The sequence below is a fragment of the Vulpes vulpes genome, chromosome 12 (assembly GCF_048418805.1).
Source record: "Vulpes vulpes isolate BD-2025 chromosome 12, VulVul3, whole genome shotgun sequence".
NCBI lineage: Eukaryota > Metazoa > Chordata > Mammalia > Carnivora > Canidae > Vulpes > Vulpes vulpes.
The window spans coordinates 78,659,872-78,682,054 of record NC_132791.1 but is presented as its reverse complement, the minus strand read 5'-3'; the positions used below and the strand labels follow the sequence as shown (position 1 = coordinate 78,682,054).

The 22,183-nt window shown below is 44.3% G+C and overlaps 2 protein-coding genes across 5 annotated transcripts in view; one reads left to right on the top strand and one right to left on the bottom strand.

The window, feature by feature from the left end:
• The window catches only part of GPLD1 (glycosylphosphatidylinositol specific phospholipase D1), a 64,321-nt gene extending 44,147 nt beyond the window's left edge, over positions 1-20,174 (bottom strand). Inside the window, exons 1-6 of one of the 4 annotated variants that reach the window (XM_025999303.2) lie at positions 19,532-20,174; positions 18,376-18,592; positions 16,544-16,857; positions 16,055-16,137; positions 13,229-13,284; positions 1,569-1,647 (exon numbers count right to left, since the gene is read on the bottom strand). In XM_025999303.2, the coding sequence (XP_025855088.2) occupies positions 1,569-1,647; positions 13,229-13,284; positions 16,055-16,137; positions 16,544-16,566 (241 nt within the window). In that variant the 5' untranslated portion in view covers positions 16,567-16,857; positions 18,376-18,592; positions 19,532-20,174. Of the gene's footprint in view, positions 1-1,568; positions 1,648-13,228; positions 13,285-16,054; positions 16,183-16,543; positions 16,858-18,375; positions 18,765-18,981; positions 19,109-19,531 lie in introns of those variants that run through there. The other 3 variants (XM_072729024.1, XM_025999302.2, XM_025999304.2) reach the window with 3 other exon arrangements.
• The window catches only part of ALDH5A1 (aldehyde dehydrogenase 5 family member A1), a 28,682-nt gene continuing 25,355 nt past the window's right edge, over positions 18,857-22,183 (top strand). Inside the window, exon 1 of the mRNA XM_072729025.1 lies at positions 18,857-19,153. Within this exon, the coding sequence (XP_072585126.1) occupies positions 18,872-19,153 (282 nt within the window). The 5' untranslated portion in view covers positions 18,857-18,871. The remainder of the gene's footprint in view (positions 19,154-22,183) is intronic.

The window sequence follows — 22,183 nt, the reverse complement described above, 5'->3', positions numbered from 1 at the left end:
CTGGCATCTATTCTAAGCCTCCCAATGCCACACATTTGTCCTGGGGTGTCAAATGCCACAAGAGGCAACTGAAACCAAAACTCCAGAGTTCAGATCCCTCAGTTCAAATCGTTTTGCTGTCATTAAAAACATTCTAACCAGTTTTAAATCATTGGTTTTTCTGCAAATGACTTTCAAAGACATTGTAACTAAGAAATTTGATTTGCTTTAAGTTTTCCAAGAGATAAAACTTACAATTCGTATTGTACAGAATTCAGTAAAAATCCAAAATTAAGTATAGCAGCAACTCTTTGGACAAACCTCCCCTTAACCAAATTGCCAGATTAATGCGAAGCTTTTGTCCCCCCCTGTAATCCTACTAAACGGAAACTAAAGTTAGCCCAAGCAGGGCCTGCAGGATGGTGATGGCCAGCAGGCCACTATCCCCACAGCCAAGCTGTGGCTTATAGAGGGTCAGTGGGACTGCTTCTAATCCTGGGTAGGCCAGTTATCCTTGTTCTCGTAGTTACAGATTTGATTCAGTATTAGGTAAACTGATGCAACAAGAGTATAAATACGAAGCTGCTTCTTTGGTAAATGAGTAAGAACATTTGTTTTTCTAAGATGCAGTAAAAGTACAGTAAAAAGTGAGCCCCCCAATCAAAAAAGACAGGTGCTGTGCAAGTAGATATGTTAGGATCAAGAGAAAATTTGGGAAAACTCATGAAAATCTAAGAAATCTGCATTAAATTCCTCATAATCAATATATATTTTATAATGCTAATTGAATTTGCTCGTGTAGCAGTCTGCACTGGTTGGGTTGGGTTTGGCCAATGGGGAGAACGTAGAGGAGACCAGAGAAAAGGGAGAGAGAGAGAGAAATGGGGGTACTCGTTCTCCTAGATCCCCTGCTTTGGGGTCATGGGGGGGCTGGCTGTGTCCTTGACTGAAGGTCTAGCACCCCTCAAGGTGCCTCCCCATGTAGTTCCAGTAACTCCTTCCTCCCTGCACTCTTCCCTGCAGTTTTCTCACACCTTGGCCATATCTTTATAAATGTTTGCCTTATAAAACAGCCCTCAAATTACCCTTGTTGCTGTGCACCATCCATGCTTGCAAGGGCCCTGACCGATACACCCCATCAGCACAGGTTACTGATAACACTACCTTAGATCTGCAGAACATTTGACAAAATAACCTGAATTAATGCCAACAAAAATCCAGTAAAGCGGTAAGGCAGGCATTATTATTACATTATAGGTGTGGAAACTGACTCAGCAGGGCAAGGTCTTTTTGAAGGCCACATGCTAACAGCACAGCGGGAACAAGAACCCAGACCCTTCAATCTCTTTCAAATCTTTTCCCTCCTTCCACAAAGCGGTAAAGCAAGTAAAGACATAGAGGATCAGGAAAACAGTCACAACTTCTGTGCCTAAGTAGGTAAGGTTCGGTAAAATGAAAAACGCAGTCATGTGAACTAAGTCAGTAACCAACGACAGTGGAAAATATAATGTGTTAGATTTCTTATGTTCTGGCGGCTCCTGTTAACCAACCGAAGGCGACACCGTTTGGTCTGTAAGGCTTGCTCTTACCTCTCTCGCAGATGCTGGGGTAGAATGCATCAGGGAACACGGCTCCGGCCTGGTAGGCATCCTGGTGTTCAAGCAACAGCTGGGGAGCAGGGAAATACAGAGATAAGGGGCAAGAAGGCACAGCCCGAAACAAGCCCACCCACCGCAGGAGAGGCGATGGAAGGAAGGCATAAGTAAGTTAAATAATAAAAACTCAGACATAACCCAAGACAACACCCTACAACAGGGAACCTCAGGTTCTGTCCTGGCAAACACGGGCTGATCAAGTAGTAGCCCAGTTCACTTATTTAATTTCACCCCCTTTCGTTTCTCTGGGCACCAGTAGAACAGGATTTCCCCAAGGCTAGTTCACTGACTGGTTTGTGGTAGGATTTTCAACGATCCAGTGAGAAATCAGAGAAGCGAGAGAAATACAGACATGCACATATAACATTCACACATACACATACACACAGATATGAACTACGCGGGTCCACTTTCACGCAGCTTTTTTTCACTAAATATAGTAGAGTGCTAGAAATATATTTTCCTTATGCACTTTCTCACTAACACTTTCTTTAGTTTGCTTTATTAGAAGAATACAGGATATAACACATACAACATTCAAAATAAGTGTTAATTGACTTATCAGTAGGGCTTCCAGTCAACAGTAGGCTATTTGTAGGTAAGTTTGAGGGGAATCCAGCATTAGATTTGGATTTTTGACTGCCTGGGATCAGTGCCCCCTAAACCTGGTGTTCAAGGGTGAACCTTAGATATATAAAAACTGAGATCTATATCTGTATCTATATTTATATAAGTTTATAGTTCCTACCTGTACTTTAGAGTCAGATTATATCTTTTGCGCTTTTGGGGGGTTAAAAAAATACTTTCCCTTTTAAAATTATGTAAAGAAGATGGCAAAAGAACATTATATTTCGGCACACCTGGGTGGCTCAGTTAGTTAAGTGTCTGCCTTTGGTATAGGTCATTATTTCGGTGTCCTGGGATCGAGCCCTGCATCACATGGGGCTCATTTTCTCAGTGGGGAGTCTGCTTCTCCCTTTCTTTCCCTCTGCTCCTATCCCCAATGTCATGCTTGCACACTCACATAAATAAAATCTTAAGAAAACAAATAACATTTTAATGTTCTTCCTCAGTTGACTGGCTTACTCCATTCCATCCTGACCCCCAAGTCTTCACAGAGTACAGAGCACCCATTTTCCTAGTAAGGAGCCTGGCTGAGGTGACAAGGTCCTGGAGCCAAGAATCAAGGTGCTGGCTTCTTCCTTTCCAGACTGTGTAGGAGGCAGCTGGCTCTGGAGCTAGCAGCTGGTGATTAGCTTGGCCTGTTTAGCTAAGTGGCTGATTAGCTAGGTGGCTGTTTGATTAGGCAGAGATGGCCCTGGCAGGCCAGTTCTGTGTGTCGTCCTGCAAAGCCTTCCTGGAGCTTAGCCCAGAGACTGTTCTTCCAGTGTTCACAGTTCGTCAGCACCGATGTCCCCAATTCTGGGGGAGAACTCAGCCTAAGCTAGCCAGAGAGGTTTCCATGATCTAGAGGTGAACTATGATTGCCACAACAGGCAAAGTACAAGTTGAGCAACATAAACTTTTTTTTCTTAAAGATTTGTTTATTTATTTATTTGAGAGGAAGGGCATGAGTGGAGGGGGGTTGCAGGGGGAGAGAGGGAGAAGCAGAGTCCTCATTGAGCAGGGAACTCTACCTGGGGATCATGGAGATCATGACTTGAGCCAAAGGCAGATGCCTAACCAACTGAGCCACGCACACAACCTTGACCTAAACTTTCTTTATAAGTATGTATGTATGTGTGTATGTATGTGTGTATGTATGTATGTATGTATGTATTCATTCATTCATTCATTCACTTAAAGTAATATCTGCCCTCTCCACGTGGGGCTCAAACCTACAGCCCTGAGATGAAGAACTGTACATTCTTCCAATTGAGCCAGCCAGGAACCCCCAAACTAATTTATCTGTAAGGACTTACAATCCTCATTGCCACCACCTTGTTTGGCTCCAAGATGCACGTTTGATCAAAGCTAGCTCAGTTAGAACCTTCCCTGAGACTCCTCATCCAGAGCTATCTGGAAGACACCCTCTTCCCTTTGGGGATTTTCAGCTTGAAGGCTGAGTTCTGGATGGCCTGTGTCCTTCCCATGGAGAAAAAACACCACCTAGACTCTCTCTGCCCCTGTGCTCACTTACATGAGCCAATAAAGTCTCCTTTTTGTCTAAAGATAGCTCAAGTGGGGATCCTTGGGTGGCTCAGCGATTTGGCACCTGCCTTTGGCCCAGGGCATGATCCTGGAGTCCCGGGATCGAGTCCTGTGTCGGGCTCCTGGCATGGAGCCTGCTTCTCCCTCCTCCTGTGTCTCTGCCTCCCCCTCTCTCTCTCTCTCTCTATGTCTATCAAAAATAAATACATAAATACATAAATAAATAAATATTAAATAAATAAATAAATAAAGATAGCTGAAGTTGGACTTTTGTCACTTAAAAATAATAATTAACTTTATTGAATATTTACCTTGCCAACCACTGTCCTGGTCACTTTATGGGATTAAGACTTATTGCATCTGCATCTCTAGCTGAGGTAGATACTGTCATTTAACATTAAAAAATAATTCTGAAGTAAATTTTGAAAAGCAAATGTGTCAGCAAAATAGGAGACTGCTGGGAGGATTAAAAGTATAGGGGGAAGATGCATCCTTCAGATACAAAAATGTATTTTTAAGCTACAACAATAAAAACAGTAAGATATTGGAATCAAAAGAGATCAGTGAAACAGAATAAAGAGCAAAGAAAGAGACTCAAGCCTACATAATCTACAATGTAGATGAATGAAGGGTGCAGTAACCAACCAGTGGTGTTGGCACAACCCTGGGGTGGGGAGGGTCCCATTCTCGCAGGGGGAGATCCTAGCGTGGCCTGCTGGACACAGACTTGAAATTAGCGTGACCGACAAGAGCTTCCCAGATCCCGAAAGCACTCTATGCCAAAGTGAATGCAAGATGAATTAAAGAGTTAAAGGCAAAACATGAAACTACAAAATTAAGACAAAACTGAAGGTAATAACTGCATCATCTCAGGGTGAGAATGATTTTTCTAAGCAAAGCATACAGGCATAAGCCATTAAAGAACAGAATGATGCACTTAACACAAAAATGGAAGCATTCTGCATGGTAAGAAAAAAAAAAAAAAACCAAGAAGCAAACTGAAGAGAAAAATAACCTTGAGAATCATCTGACACATGACAGGCTCCTATCTTTAAGCGGTCATTCTTCCGCATCAAGAGAAACATCCTGATGAAGAAATGGGCAAAATACATGATTCATTGTAGACATAATAGAAATCGTTGATAGACACTTATAAGTATGTTTAGTCTTGTTAATGAATTAAAATGCCAATTAAGCCTAAAACAGAAAACCATTTTCCACCTACCAAATTAGCAAAACTTAAAAAATTAAAAACAGGCCCTAAAAGTGATTCTGTTTCCAAATTTAAAGATACTAATCAAGAAATTTCAATGAAATACACAAGCAACTGAGGATATTAATCCTCCATGGGCCAAAGAGGGCTTTCCTGTTTAGTTTTGTTTTTTTTCCTTTGTTTCTGGGCCAAACGGACTCAGCTAGCAGTGCCAGGGCTGAAGGGTTTGCCAAATGTGGTTGGGAAACTGGTCACAAACCAGGAGACTGAGCATGAAGAATACATATTGGGAATGATGGCCAGGCTTCTCACTGTTGGAGAAATGTATCGCAGATATGGACACAGAAAATACTACAACAAATCCTGTGGTGATGGATCTTAATCAGAGATATTCTTGGGTGAATTCATGCTTTTAAATAACGAGGTGGATAAAACAGACACAAAAGTCAGCTTGAAACAGAATCTGGAACAAGGTAAGCATCAAGATAAATGATAATGTAAGTAGAAATCCATGAATGGTATATGGATAGAAGTAAATAGATGAATGGGGAAGAAGGAAAGGCTCTATTTTACAGTAAAATGCCAAAAAATATCGAAAGAGTGATAGAATCAGGTAAACAAATTGGCAACCATCAACAATTTTTTCAGGCAAGAATTATCATTAGCTGCTAAAACCAGTGGGTAAAACCTTGATGAGAAACAGGATATTTACATTACCTCAATTTCCCCACAAAATATTTACTTGCTGATTAAAAAGTAGAAAATACTTATTAACTTTCCAGTGTGAAAATGTGAAGATGCCATCTCAACCAAGTGATAAAAATTAATATCACTAGGACTTCTGCTTCCAGGAAGATGGAATAAATGTATTTATTCCTCTTGCTAAGCACAACCAACAGCCCTGGACGTTGTATACAATGTGAGCATAAAAAAGCCTCTGAAAGGTGGAGGTAAGCATTGGCTGGGGAACTCAAGCCCTGAAGACAACACTGGTGAGTTCTCTGCATTTTCTCTTTGCTTCATAGTTCCCACACTGAATACCAGAAGAGACTGCTGCCTAGAAACTAATGGGCATAGACCAAACACACAAACAAAAGCCACAACAAAAGCCTGCTTTCTCTAACCGTAAGACCAGGAAATGGGTGGCCTAGCAAGACAGAAAATGTTTAGACGATAGCCTTTCTACTCCGGCCACGCATCACAGAAAAAACTGTGGCCCATCCTCACCGGGACTTTCATCTTGGCCATCCTGTCTCCTATCCCTGCTCCTCAGTGTCAGTGGAAAACATGGGAGAGCCTGGACATCCAGTCCCAACTGGCAGTAACATGGCACCGCTCCCCATCCTTACTAGATGGGATCAGAACGCCACAAGGAGACACCCTATCCCCCAGCATCTGTAGAGGCCACAGTGAGAAGCAAGAATTAGGTGCTTTTACCCCCCACCTCCCCAGCCAGAGAGGCATCAGTGGAGGCTCAGGGAGATCCTTGACTTCTACCCAAGTTGGCCATTAGGAGAGTTAGGAGGTGGGTGTCCCTCCATCTCATTTCCCTCCTAAAGTAGTGTCAGGAGAGGTCAGCTAAAACAAAAGGTTTCAGTAAGATCCAAAGTCTCAGAACCTAATACCTAAAATGTTCAATTTTCAATCCAAGATCACTCATCACAACAAGAACCAAGACTCTTAAAAGGAATAAAAAGAGATAACCAATAGAGGCCAACCCTGAAATGGTAGAAATCTTAGAATTATCTGTCAAATATTTTAAAGCACCCATCAGGGATGCCTGGGTGGCTCAGTGGTTAAGTGTCTGCCTTCGGCTCAGGACATGATCCTGGAGTCCCAGGATCGAGTCCCACACTGGGCTCCCCACATGGAGCCTGCTTCTCCCTCTGCCTATGTCTCTGCCTCTCTCTGTGCCTCTCATGAATAAATAAATAAAATCTTTTAAAAAAAATAAAGCACCTATCAGAAAAATGCTTTAATTACATACTTGAAACAACCTCCTCACCAAAATAGTTGCAGGAAGGGAATATATAGAGAACCACCCAATGGAAATCTTAGAAATGAAAAATATAATCACTGAAATGAAAGGTAACATCACCAGAAATAGTACGCTTGACATTGTGAGCCTTCTGGTGTGATTGCATGAGAATATAGCATTGTTTCCATATTCTAGGATATTTCTGTCAAAAGATAACCTGCAAGAGGCACCTTGGTGGTTCAGTCAATTAAGCATCTGCCTTTGGCTCAGGTTAGGACCCTGGGGTCCTGGGATTGTGTCCTGCATTGGGCTCCCTGCTCAGATGCGGAGTCTGCTTCACCTCTGCCTCTGCCTGCCACTCCCCCTGTTTATGCTCTGTCACTTGCTCTGTTTTTCAAGTAAATTTTAAAAATCTTAAAAAAAAAAAAAAAGAAGATAAACTGCAAGGGGATCTCTCATGAGAAACTAGCAGACAAAACCAAACTAAGGTACATTCTAGAGTTATTGGACTGTGCCCTTTCCAAAATATCAAGGTCATTCAAGACGAGGTAGACCTGAGAAACTGTTCTAGGTCACATGATCCTGGATTGGTTCCGGAACCATAAAGAAGATGATTGAGACAACTGGGAAGATTTAAATGAAGCCTGATGATTGGGTGAAAGTGTTACTCAGTGTTGATTTTCTGGCTGTGATTATTGTGCTGTGGCTCTAGAGGACTGTCCTTGTTTTTAGGAAATACACCATGATATGCTAAAGGATAATGGGCATCAAGCCAGTAATTCACTCTAGAATGGGTCAGGGAAAAAGAAATCAGCATCTATAAATAATGTGGAATTGTATAAAATCTCTGGACATGAGAGACGCCATGTTCCTTTCCAACTACTGAACTCCTGAACTGGGCCAGAGGCAACAACTGTGTGACAAGCAGTTGCTCATCACATTTCAACAGAGCAACTGGTGTTCCAATCAGATGAGGCCAGCAAAGTCAATAAATACATAGCAGGGACTTTGTTTGACAGCACCAGTAATCAATAAGATAGTTGTCACATGTGATTTGACTAGTCAGCACCAACTTAGAGTTTTTTCCTTCTTTGCTTTATGTAAATCCTATAATTACCTCTTCCTTCTTTCTCATAAAACCCCCTTGCTTTCCCTACAAGAGTAAGACACTGTTCTGGTTACTTCAGAATCTGTGCTCCCCTGAATTGCAATTCTGAGACCCCGAACAAAGACCCTTTGTCCTTCTTCAGTTCTAACTCCAACAGAGTTGGTTACCAACAGAGAAGATAAAAGGGCAAATATGTCAACAATTGAGGATATACAGGAATATGGTAAAGAGCATATAGGGATTGCCTAATTATCCAGCTTTTCTATTGGTTTTTAATTACTTCCAAGTAAAAAGTTAAAATATAGAATTGGTTGAATAAATTACTGTATGTCATGGATAATAGAAAAATATGTAATTGTCCTAAACAATTCTGAAAATCTCCCTTGACATGGAAAGACATCACCAATATATTAAATGAAAAACAGTAAGTTGCAGGGCACCTGGGTGGCTCAGTGGTTGAGCATCTGCCTTCGGCTCAGGTTGTGATCCAGGGGCCCTGGGACGTAGTGTGAGCCCCACACTGGGCTCCCCACAGGGAGCCTGCTTCCCCTTCTGCCTATGTCTCTGCCTCTCTCTGTGTGTCTCTCATGAAGAAATAAATAAAATCTTTTTTAAAAATAGCAAGTTGCATAGTATGTAGAGTGTAATTTGGGGGAGGTAGAAAATGCTAATAAGATAATGTCTAAAATGATATAAAGCCAGGTGTTAACAATCGTTGTCTCGTTGTTTTGTTTTGTTTGTTTTTTTTGTTTTTTTTTTTTTATGATGAGCATCTATTAGTTCCCTAACCAGAAAAGAAGAAATTTTTTCTGTGGGCAGGCAGGAGGAAGCAGGGCAGACAGGACAGCAACCAGGCAAATAACTACCATTACTATGATTTCATGGTTAAAATACCACATTCTGTTTATTTTTATAGAAAGTAAATATATATAATACAATGAGTCCAGTCATGACAGTAGGAAACTAGAAATCAATTATAAGAAAAAACCTAGGGGAAAAAAACCACAAGAACACTAAACATGCTAGCAAACAATGGATAGGTCAATGAAGACATCAAAGGGGAAATTTAAAAATATATGGAGACAAACAAAAATGGAAACATAATCAACGAAAATCTTTGTGGGGGTGCCTGGCTGGCTTGGTTGGTAGACCATGTGATGCTTAGATCTCAGGGCCATGAGGTTAAGCCTCATGTTGGGCAAGGAGCCTACTTAAGAAAGAAAATATCTTTGGGACACAGCAAAAACTGTTCTAGGAGGGAAGTTTATAACAATACAGGCTACTACAAGAAACAAGAGAAATCTCCAGCAATCAACTCTTACACCTAAACGAGCTAGAAAGAAAACAAAGCCCCAAGTTAGTATAAGGAAGGAGATAAAAAAAGATTCGAGTGGAAATAAATGGGGGAAAAACAGATCAATGAAATAAAGAGCTAGTTCTTTGAAAAGATAAAAAGAAAACCTTTAGGCAGACTCATCAAGAAAGAGCAAGTACTCAAGTAAAATCAGAAATGAAGAAGAAATAACAACCAACAGCACAATACAAAGAATTATGAAAGGATAATCTGAAAAATTATATAACAAATTGGAGAACTTAGAAGAAACACACAACCTGCCAAAACTGAATGAATAAGAAATAGAAAATTTGTTATTAGTAATAAAATTGAACCTGTAATCAAAAAACCCCCAAACAAAAGTCCAGGACTAGAAGGCATCACTGGTGAACACTACCAAACATTTAAAGAAGAGTTAGTACCTATTATCAAACTATTTCAAAAAATAGAAGAGGAAGGAAAACTTCCAAATCCATTCTACAAGGCCAGATTTACCCAGATTCCAAAGCCAGAAAAAAACACCACTGAAAAAGAGAACTAGAGGCCAATATCCCTGATGAACACAGATGCAAAATCCTTAATGCATTACCAAACCAAATCCAACAGTAAGTTAAAAGGACCATTCACCATGATCAAGTGGGATTTATTCCTGGGATGCAAGAGTGGTTCAATACTCTCAAATCAATGTGATATATTACATTAATAAGAAGGATAAAAACCATATCATCATCTCGAGAGATCCAGAAAAAGGATTTGACAAAATATAACATTTATGATAAAAACTCAACAAAGTGAATTTTGAGGAGCATATGTCAACATGATAAAGGCCTTCTTTGAAAAAAAAAAAAAAAACACAGCCAACATCATACTCAATGGGGAAAAACTGAGGGCTTTTCCCCTAACATCAGGAATAAGACAAGAATGTCCATTCTCACCACTTTTTTTTTTTTTAAATTTTTTTTTTTAATTTTATTTATTTATGATAGTCATACAGAGAGAAAGAGAGAGGCAGAGACACAGGCAGAGGGAGAAGCAGGCTCCATGCGCTAGGAGCCTGATGTGGGATTCGATCCCGGGTCTCCAGGATCGCGCCCTGGGCCAAAGGCAGGCGCCAAACCGCTGCGCCACCCAGGGATCCCTCTCACCACTTTTATTCAACAGAGAACTGGAAGTCCTAGCTGCAGCGATCAGACAAGAAATAAAAGCATCCAAAATGACAAGAAGTAAACCTGTCACTATCTGTAGATGACATGATAGTATACATAGAAAACCCCAAAGACTACTAAAAAACAAACAAACAAACAACAAACACACACACACACACACACACACACAAACTATCAGGATAAAGGAATTCAGTAAAGTTGCAGGATACAAAATTAATATGCAGAAATCTGTGGTGTTTCTATATGCTAATAATTAAGTAGCAAAAAGAAAAATTAAGAAAACAATCTCATTTATAATTACACCAAAAAAGAATAAAATATCTAGGAATAAATTTAACCAAGGAAGTGAAAGACCTATACTATAAAAACTATAAGACAGTGATGAAAGAAGTTGAAGACACAAACAAATGGAAAGATATTCCATGCTCATGGACAGAAGGATTAATATTGTTAAAATGGCCATATTACCCAAAGCAATCTACAGATTAAATGCAGTCCCTATCAAAATACCAATGGCGGGATGCCTGGTGGCTCAGCTGTTGAGCATCTGCCTTTGGCTCAGGGTGTGATCTGGGTCCATGGATCGAGTCCTGCATCAGGCTCCCTGCGAGAAGCCTGCTTCTCCTTCTATGTCTCTTCCTCTCTCTGTGTCTCTCATGAATAAATAAAATCTTTTTTAAAAATGCCAATGGCATTTTTCACATGACTAAACAATCCTAAAGTTTATATAGAACTACAAAAGACGGGATCCCTGGGTGGCGCAGCGGTTTGGCGCCTGCCTTTGGCCCAGGGCACGATCCTGGAGACCCGGGATCGAATCCCACGTCGGGCTTCCGGTGCATGGAGCCTGCTTCTCCCTCTGCCTGTGTGTCTGCCTCTCTCTCTCTCTCTCTCTCTCTGTGACTATCATAAATAAATAAAAAAAAATTAAAAAAAAAAAAGAACTACGAAAGACCCCAAATAGCCAAAGAAATCTTGAGAAAGAAGAACTGGAGGTATCACTATCCCAGATTTCAAGAAATACAATGAAGCTATAGTAATTAAAATGTATGGTACCTTATTTATATGGTCAAGTAATGTATGACAAAAGAGTCATAACATACAATGAGAAAAACAAGTGTCTTCAACAAATTATGTTGGGAAAACTGGACAGCAACATGTGGAAGAATGAAACCGGGCCACTTTCTTACACCATACACAAAAATAAAGACCTAAATGTGAGACCAGAAACCATAAAAATTCTAGAAGAAAACATAGGTAGTCATCTCTTGGACATTGGCCTTCACAACATATTTACAGACAGGTCTCCTGAGGCAAAGGAAAAAAAGAAAAATAAACTACTGGGACTGCACCAAAATAAAAAAATTTTGCACAGGAAAAAAAGACAAGAAACAAAAGAACTCAACAAAACAACAGTGACTTACTGAATGGAATAAGATATTTTCAAATGATACACCCAAATAAAAGTTTAATATATCCAAACTATATAAAGAACTTCCACAACCGAACACACACACACACACACACACACAAATAAATAAATAACCCCGAATAATTCCCTTAAGAAATAGGCAGACGACTTGAATAGACATTTTCCCCAAAGAAAATAGATGACTAGTACACATATGAAAAAACGCTCAACATCGCTAATCATTGGGGAAATGCAAATCAAAACCACAATGAGATTATCACCTTACACCTGTCAAATAGCTAGTATCAAAAACACAAGATATAAGTATTGGTGAGGATGTACAGAAAAAGAACGCTCTTGCCTCATGGGTGGGAATGTAAATTGGTACAGCTACTGTGGAAAACAGTATGGAGGCTCTTCAAAAATTATAAATAGAAATACCATATGATCCAGTAATTCCACTGCTGGGTATTTATCCAAGAAAGCAAAAACACTAATTAAAAAAGATCTATGCACCCTATGTTTACTGCAGCATTATTTACAACAGCCAAACTATAGAAGCAGCCCTGGTGTCCATAGGTGAGGAATGAATAAAGGAGATGTGATTATACACACAGAGGAATATTACTCAGGCATAAAAAAGAATAAAATCTTGCCATTTGTGACAAGCGGATGGACCTAGAAGTATTATGATAAATGAGTCAAGTCAGAGAAAGACAAATAGCACAGGATTTCACTTATATGTGGAATCTTAGAAATAAATGAACAATAGATTCCTAAATACAGAGAAGAAACTGGTGGTTTCCAAAGGGAAGGTAGGGGTGGAGGATATATTTGTTCAAGTATTTTAGATATAACATACATATATGTTTAAGTAGTTCAAGTACATCATATCTATAATATTTTGTATATATTCAAATATTTTTATATATATTCAAGTAGTTCAAGTAGTATATTTTATATATAAAACATAGCATATATATTACATAATGTATGTATATTATAACATACAATATATATTATAAAACATATAATATGTATATGTATTATATATATATATATATATATAATGTTGAAGAGGGAACATATACTTTTATAACCCCAAATATTAATGTTTTATGAAGACAAAAATGACTCTTAAAATTATTGCCTAAATATCTGTTAGAACCTTTATTTTGGCAACTACAGAAGAGAGTTAATACACAAGGAATAAGAGAAAAATTAAACTTTATACCTTCTTGTAGTTAACACTCCCATCCTGAAGGTGGAGAAACTCGAGAGCTCTGTGTCCTGAGAGAGATATATAAATCAATTAAATTCAACTGGAACTGAAAACAGAACTTATTCAAAATATTTTAAAAGGAAAATGAGGGCACCTGGGTGGTGCAGTCAGTTGGGCATTCAACTCTTGGTTTCAGCTCAGGTCATGATCTCAGAGTCCTGGAATTGAGTCCTGCCTCGGGCTTCCTGCTCAGAGTGGAGTCTGCCTAAGATTCTCTCCCCCTCTCCCTCTGCCCCTCCTCTCTCTCTCTCTCAGATAAATAAATCTTTTTTAAAAATTAAAATAAGGGATGCCTAGGCAGCTCAGTGGGTTAAGCATCTGCCTTGGGCTCAGGTCATGATCTCAGGGTCCTGGGATCGGATCAAGTCCTGCATCTGGCTCCCTGCTCAGCAGAGAGTCTGCCTCTCCCTCCCCTGTTCCTGCTTGCTTGCTCTCCCTCATAAATAAATAAAAATATTTTTAAAAATTGAATTAAAAAATAAAATAAAAGGAAAATGTAATTTGTCATTGTGACTGTCAAGGAAGTGGGAAATGAAAATTAAGTGTATAATCACTAGTAATTAACTACTAGTAATCCACTAGTAATTTTCATTAGACATAATAAGATAAGATTCATACAATATTTAGATTGCTAAAATACAAATCAAATTTGCATGGTGATTTGAAGTTTCTGCTTAGCTGGCCCCATGGCCCTACTAAGCTAGATCTCCCTTCCCCTCTAAGTGAAATTAAGTAAATAATTCCCACCTTACAGGTTTGTTGAAAGAGTCACACAAAATAAATGTGATGTGATAAGCGCGGTGGCTGATACACAGTAGTAGCTCAGTAAACAGGTGTCATCATCTTATTTTGCCTCAACAACTGACAGAGATAAATGAACCTAAGCAGGAAATATGATACACAGCCAAAACTATGGACTGAATCAATTACTCTAGAATGTTTTTCACCAGCTGAGCCACATTACATGGAAGAAAAAAAAAAAAAAATCCCAAGTCACCTGCTCCACCCACAGGCCAACACACAGACACACACATCCACACCCTGAATCTTCCTAGAATCTGTAAGGCGAACATGCCTTGTGAAGTCACTTTCAAAGATGATACCTTACTTCTGTTGTGAATCACATCCAATTTTGTAATTCATACAAAAATATAGCCACAACATAGGCATAATTCTCTAAGATACAAGTTCACAACCCTTGCCAATAACCTGTGATTTACAGCTCAAACCACTGAACAAGGCCAATTCTAATTAACTCACACAAATGTCAGCCTTCCACACAGGCTTTACATAGAAGTGAAAACATGGACCAAAATATTTATAAAATCCTCTAAATAATTAAATGTTGGAGTTTTGTCTTTTATATAAAACTCCTCAAAATCTGTGCAAGTTAGGAGTGGTCTTCAATTATGTTCATGGAAACAAAGTTTTATATTATTTCACTCAATATAAGTTTAGGATATATTAATCTATCAGGATCTTTGGCACCTACTGAATAAAGGTAAGCAGTTATCTGATTTTATTGAAATTTCATATTTCATCTGTGTTTAAACTCTAAGGATTTAAACTATTCCATTTATACTTATTCTTGAATATTTCTGTTTACTTATTCTTTTTCATCCCACTTATAGTTTTAGCAATTTCAATTTCAAAGAACTTACACTTGGAGAATATTCTCAAATTCACTGAGAAGTTTGGCCTCCTTATTTCACAGAAGAGGAACAAGAGAAAATGAACTGCTCTGAGTCACATCCTTAGTTTACAGCAGAGCTGATATCAGAACCTCAGTCTAATGCTCTTTTCTATTATTTCCTGACTCCCTGTTAGCAATAAATGTGCTTGGAAGGAACACTGGACCGGCTGTCAGGACATGCAATCCTAGGCCAGCACACTAATGAGCTCACTGTGAGATGCTCCAGGTGAATTCCCATACGTGAAATATAGGGTCGGGGCTCAGGGACTTCTTGTGCCCTTTCAGAAGGCAAAATTCTGGGATCATAGGTTCTCATTCACCAGCACTCAATGCCTTGGTCTATCCTGCACTGATAAGTTTTCACACTTTATTTGTCATCTTGTTTTGATTTGTACCTTCAGGCTAGTGGCCTAACTATAAAATATTCTTATTGTTTCTATCTAAAAGAAACCCAGATATCAGGTATGTTTGAAATCAATCCAAAAATTGTTACAGAATATAATCCTATCTGAGTACATTCCAAATTGGTTTACATTTTCCATCAGTTAAAGAAATATTACAAATATACCTCATGCAAGAACCAAGCCTACCATGTACCTGTACCTGATACTCTGCTATTACCTCCAAGCTCATGGATACCGGCTCCCCGTAGCCTGTCCTCCCCAGCTCCTGTCATCATCCTGGGCTCCTCCCTGAAGCCAGCCACTTGACTCAGGGGACCCACTCCCGTGACCACGAGTGGCCCTGTACAACATACTTGGAAATATAAACCAACAAAAACACATTCCTCGCCCCTACCAAATTCCACCCATCCTTCCTCCTCTTCCATTCTATCAATCCTGTTTCCTGGCAACCGCTAGGTTATCCAGCTCCTCACTGTTTGCCCTCATCAAGCACGCATCCCTCCCTCGCCTCCTGCCTATCCCTCTACTGACTGGAGGAACCCACCTGACTCTCCACTGCCTGGCTGCTCGCTGCCATCCGGGGACTTGTCGTCTGTACTTGGGCCCGACTTCACATCTCTTCCTTAACGCCTTTCGGCGAACTCGGTATCCTTACTACCACGGCAAGGTGCAGGCACTTACCTATCTCTATGTGCGTGGAGATGCCGCATGGTGATCCTCCTGGGCAGAGGGAGCCCAGCGTGATCAGCAGGCCAGGCCAGAACCTGCAAACGGACATGCCTTGTTACTCCCTGCTCCTCAGAGACATGAAGCGCTCAGAGCTGTGGCAGCAGGCCTGCCACCCAGGCCCAGACCCACTGCTTTCCCTCTAAGCAGGTCACTGACATGGGAAACCAAGCCTCATTTCAAAATAATAACACTTCCCAGTAAGCTGTTTAACTACTGTTTAACTTCACCAGAACAGCAAACAAACCCCTGGGAGAGAGGGAGAAAAAATAAAAGCCATCAACCAAAATCTGAATGCCTAGAAGCATTGCCACTTTCTGATGCAGGTGTCCTCCAGGTTTCTTTTTAACATGAAATTTGTATGGTGACACTAGCAAAGCTGTCTCCAAATATTCTTTGGTTTCTTCAAAAAAGAAAGAGAGAGAGAGAGAGAGAGAGACTCACCTGTCTATATTGAGAGTCAACATGCTGAACCACCTCAGCTCACAGGGGCTGATCTCCTGGGCATCCTTTGCACATTATGTATCAGGGTGCCCTGTGTCCTTGGCCTCCAAAGCCACAAGTGTTGGGAAAGCTTTTATGACGATCAGCTGGCACCGACTTCTCTTTCAGTATTTGGCAACAGATACTGACACTTGCATGGGATTACACAAGAGCAACCACTCCTGGCCGCTCTGCTTCTGGCTGTTCTTATGGGGCTTATCTCGAGCCTGTTGCATGGTCAGATTCCTGCACCGCAAGCAAAGATGCCGATTCCACTGGGGGCGGGAGACATGGAACAGATTTAAGACCAAGAAACAAGGATTCAGAAAATGCTAGGTTCAGAATACCACCTGTCAAGAAATATCTAGTCTATTGCACTTAATCCGTGGGAAAAATTCGGTGAAGCTCTTCATGGAAATGGTAGTGATTTTAATGTAGAAATTATTATTATACATGAAAAGCAAGAAAGGAGATCCTGAAAGAGTGGGAGGAAACCGCACTCACGCTCAGGTGAGCAAATGGAAGAGATTAGGAGAAGATGGGAAGATTAGGTGTCTGCCAAGTTTCCTCTGTAACCTTAGTTTAGCCACCTGCAAGCCCCAAGGAAAAGGATCCGACAGCTCTCCCCCAGCCCTGAGGGCACTGGGCCCAGCTCTCCTGGCTGCTTTTAGGCCAGAGGCCATGAACTAATGTGCTTTGTCTGGCTAACAGGGTGTTTTGTAAACATAGTTCTAATCTCCTCCTTACTGCAAGTGGGGGAGCAGATGGAGAATGGTGGGAGTAGAGGCGGAAGTGCCCAGACGAGGCCAGGTGAAGAAAAAAGGTCCCAGGCACCGACAGTCTTGTCCTCATAGGCTCTGGTGAGCGATCACACCCAGCCAGGCTCCCGGGAGCCATCGGGCAGCCTAGGAGCAAGACAGGAATCAGGGGGGATTGTCTCATTCTGAAAGGGGTCTTGCAGGGGCACAAGACAGACAGAAGGGGAGGCCAACATCATGAATTTCGTAGGCCTTAGGCACTTCTGCTTTTGTTAGGTCCCCTTCCTCCATAGAGATAAAAAGAAGTCATCAATTTTTACATCTCCAATGGTCTAAGTATTAATATATTTATAATCAAACTTAAAAGTTCTCTTTTTTCTGATTTTTAAAAGAAACTAAAAAGTTTTGTATGCCCTTAAAAGTACTATGGGCCCTGGACAGTGTGCCTACTGGGGAAGTTAGCTCAAAAAGGGAGAGGGCACTGTTTGAAACAGAACCTTAGGAGGATAAGCCGACTGATTTTGGATCAACAGAAGCAGCCACAGTGTCTCAACAGTAGGGCGCCCTCTGCAGGCAGCAGGTGGAAATACGCCAGGTCCTGCGCCCCCAGTGAATACCTATAGGGCAGCAGCAGGACCTCCTCTCTCCCCCCTCCAATTCCTTGAATAGAATACAGAGGAAAATAACGAATACACACACGCACACACAAGTCAGCTGTTCCCACTTCTGCTAGATGCGACTCACTCAGGGCTGAGTGACGCCCACTCAGCAAAAAACAGAGGCAAAATTTAAAGTTACTGCCTCGGCATCTTGCAAATAAGAACCCAAGGTCCTAGAGAAAGTGGAAGGCCCACAGGCTCCGGGGGAAAAAAAAATAGGGCAAGAGACTCAACTCAGAAGGAACGGAGAAGCAGAGATGTGCCGAGACTAGTAATGCTAAATGAGTGCACAGAAACGGTCTCCACTGCAACCCGCAAATTCCAAAGGGAGCCCTGCGGAATACGCCTGTGCATCCTCCTTAAAGCCGAGGCTCACCTTCCTGCTTCCAGATTTGTCGGCTAATGTCTGCTGGTAATTTTAACTCCGTGGATTCGATTCTCACAAACGGTGCCGCTGGCTGGCGGAGGCCTCACTTCCACCTTACTAGTGGCCTGTCCTAGGGCAGTCACTGGGCCTCCGAGCCTTGCGCTGCATTTAGCCTCGCCGCTCTGCTAAGCGGCTGGGTGTATGGTCCCTCACAACAGACGAGAACCTTCCACGGAAAAGAGAGAGGGCGGAGGTTCAGTGGCGTGTCCAAGGTCACAGGGCCTGGCCACAGCGGACTGAACGCGGGGCCGAGGCGGACCCGGAGACCCCGCCCGCGCACACCCGGGCTCCCCGCGGGCCGCGCGCCCAGGGCGCACGAGGGCGCTGCTGCTCCGCCCGCCGGGCCGCCGCCGCCGCCTCGCTCCTCCCGCCCCCGCCCCCGCCCCCGCCCCCGGCGCTCGTGCGCGCGCTCGCTCGCCCGCTGCCTGCCGCGTCCGCCGGGGCCATGGCGACCCTGCTGCGGCTGCCCGGCCGCGGCCCGCGCCCCCGCTGCCCCGCGCAGCCCCGCCGCTGTGCCGGGGGCCCGGCGGGCCCGTGCGCCGCGCTGCTCCGCACCGACGGCTTCGTGGGCGGCCGCTGGGTCCCGGCCGCCGCCGCCTTCCCGGTGCACGACCCGGCCAGCGGCGCCGAGCTGGGCTTGGTGGCCGACTGCGGGGTGGCCGAGGCCCGCGCCGCCGTGCGCGCCGCCCGCGAGGCCTTCTGCAGCTGGAGGGGCGTCTCGGCCAAGGTGAGCGCGCTCGGGCCCGGACGCCGCGGGCGGACGGAGAGCGCCCCCCCCCCCCCCCCCCGGTCACCGGGTCCACTAGGGACTAGGGAGCGCGGCCTGGCCGCCCCCCGCCCCCGCCCCGGAGCCGCGCGGCGACCCCAGCCCCTGCCCGCCCGGGCGCGGAGCAGGCGGAGGGGCCGGCCCGGAGGGACGCGCAGCACAGGTGGCCCGCCCTGGCCGCTCCAGCCTCACCCCCGGAGGCCGCTGGGGCGCCGGGCCCTGGACTGGTGTCGGGCCGGGCACCCCCGGGGCTCTGCCTGGGGGGGCTGCTGCGCCCCAACGGCCCCGCCGCTGCACGTGGCCTTCGCGCTCGACCTTCGCGCCCCTTCCGTGCCTCACCTGTTCTCGTAGACACCAGGCGCACTGGACGGCGACCCCCATCAGGGCCATACTGAACCCTGATAGCCTCTTTCAAGACCCCGTTGGGAGATCCTGGGGCTTAGGACTTGAACCTCTGAGTGCGGCGGGGACACACCCCGGCACACAGGGCAGCCCCATTAGGGCGGGAGCTGCAGAGATGAAGGGAAGAGGGGACTCAGCTGCGGCGAGACCGTGAATCAGGAGCGCGCCTGACCCGTGTGTGGAACAGCAAGGAGGCCGGGGAGCATCGGGAGCCGGTGGTGGTGACCGGAGGACAGGCTGGATCCAGGGGCAGGTGTAGACGTGGGTTTTACGCTGACGGAGGTAGGGCGCCCGTCCTGGGTTTCAAGCAGGCCTGTGATCAGGCTTGCATCGGGAAAGGGCACATGGAGCATGGGGGGGGGGGGGGCGCAGAGGCCCCTGAGGGCGCTGGCAGGGACGGAGCTAACAGGGCGGCTGCTTGAAGCAGGGCGCTCTGCGGGAGGAGTCACCTGGAGGCCCTGGCGGTGTTAGCCTGTGAGAGGAGGAGGGGCCAGCCAGGACCCCCCAGGGCTTTAGGCCGTAGCCACGGGAAGGAAGGAGTAACCAGCAGGTCCCAAGGAAGCCAGGTCCACCTGTGAGCGAGGAGAGGCGGGCTCTGGTGCCACTTGTAGAGCATGCTGCTCGGGCCCACCCCTCTTGACCCCAAGCCTGTGCTGTCCACCCTGCTCCCTTCCCTGCCTCCCCCCACCCCCCAGCTCCTGTGGTCTAGCTCACCTGTTGCTCCTGCCATTGGGCCCATCAGAGCACACAGCCTTCCGCCGTCCTCCCTTCTCTGAGCTGCAGCATGGGCCCATAGGCCTTGCCTCACCCTTCCCGTCAACATTTTTTTGCGTTGCCTCACGTTTTTCTTGTTCGTGTTTGAGGGCCCCCTGTTTCCCACCTTGTGAACTCCCGGAAGATCTCAGAGAAAATGGATATTTACAAGCTTTATAAGCTAATGTATTAGTTACAGCTGCTGTAACAAATTAACACAAATTTAGTGACATAAAACAACATGACAACACGAATTCACTCTCTTACTGTTCTGGCAGTCAGAAGTCCAAAATGTGCTGGCAGTGCTGTGTACCTTCTGGTATCCCTAGGGAGCCCTGTCCCAGTTTCTAGAGGCTGCCCTCATCACTCCAACCTCTGCTGCTGGTACCTTCTCTGACTCTGACCCACCTGCCTCCCTCATATAGTGATCTCTGTGATTACAGTGGGCCCACTGGATGATTCAGGATCACCTTCTCAGCTCAAGATCTTTAACGTAATCACATCTGTAAAATCCCTTTTGCCAGGTAAGGGAACAAATTCACAAGCTGCAGGATTAGGATGAAGATGTCTCTGAGGGCCATTAGGGTGCCTGCCACAGCTGAGTGCTGTACTGGGTGCTTTATGGGTGCTTTACCTAGTCCTTTCAGTGGCTCTCTGAGGCAGAGGCTTCATCTGCGTCCCAGCTGAGAGGCTCAGAGTCCACCATCCACCATGTGTCTCTGCTCAGGTGGGCCTTGAGTCCCACGGGACCCCATGCACCCCAAGCCTCCCTATTGGAGTCCCACACACATGGTTCCTCACAAAGACCGCAGGAGTTTCTTTGGGCTGCTATAACAAAGTACCACAAATCTGATGGTTTAAACAACTGAAACACAATGTCTCGGTTCTGCAGGCTCAAAGTCCAAAGTCTAGGGCTGGTTCCTTCTGGGGGTTCCGAGGGACGGATCTGCCCCAGACCTCTGTCCTTGACTTGTAGTTGGCTGTCTTTTCCCTGTGTCCCCTGCTCCCATCATCTTCCCTCTGTGCATTCCTGTTTCTGTGTCTAAGGTCCCTCTTTTTACAAGGATCCCCCCTTTATATGTTGGAGTAGGGCACACCTTAATTTTAGTTAACAAAACTTCAAAACTTTTAAATTTATTAAAAATGGAACTTCATGCTAACTTGATTGCCTGTAAAGACCCTATCTCCAAATAGAGCCACCTTCTGTGGTTCTGAGGGTTGGAATAGCAGCGTGTCTGTTTTGGGGGCTGACACCATTAACCCCTAACACGGGGCGTGCCTCCTGAGGGCTGCCTGTTGCCCCCCACCTGGTTCCTGATGTTTGGCCGGGACCTTGTGTTTTCTGCCAGCAAGTGGGATCTACTTTGCATTCCTGTGCTTCTCACACTGTTCCGCGTTCTCTCATTCTCTCTCAGCCGAAGCGTGGGCTTTGTGTGAGGCAGGCCATGTGCTCAGATCTTGTGTGTGTGTGTGTGTGTGTGTGTGTGTGTGTGCGCGCTCAGATCTTTGATTTATTCCTCCAGGCCAGGCCCCCTAGAGCTGAGTCTTTCCTCTCTCTCCCAGAGTAAGCACTGGCCTGTGGTCCTGGATCCCTGCCTGCTAGTGTACACGGTGACCAAGGATCTGTAGCTAGCTGTGTGTGCTGGGATAATCCATCTTTGCACTCTTTGACAGAAGTCTCTGTTTCTCTTTTACAACTTATGACTCAAGACACCCCTTTAGATGCAACTTGGAATGGAATCTTCTTTATTGCTTATCAAAGAAAGGTCTTTTATGCCTCAGTTAGAAAGAAGAAAGGTCAGTGTGTGTCTCCCTGAGTGAGAGACCATACAGCAA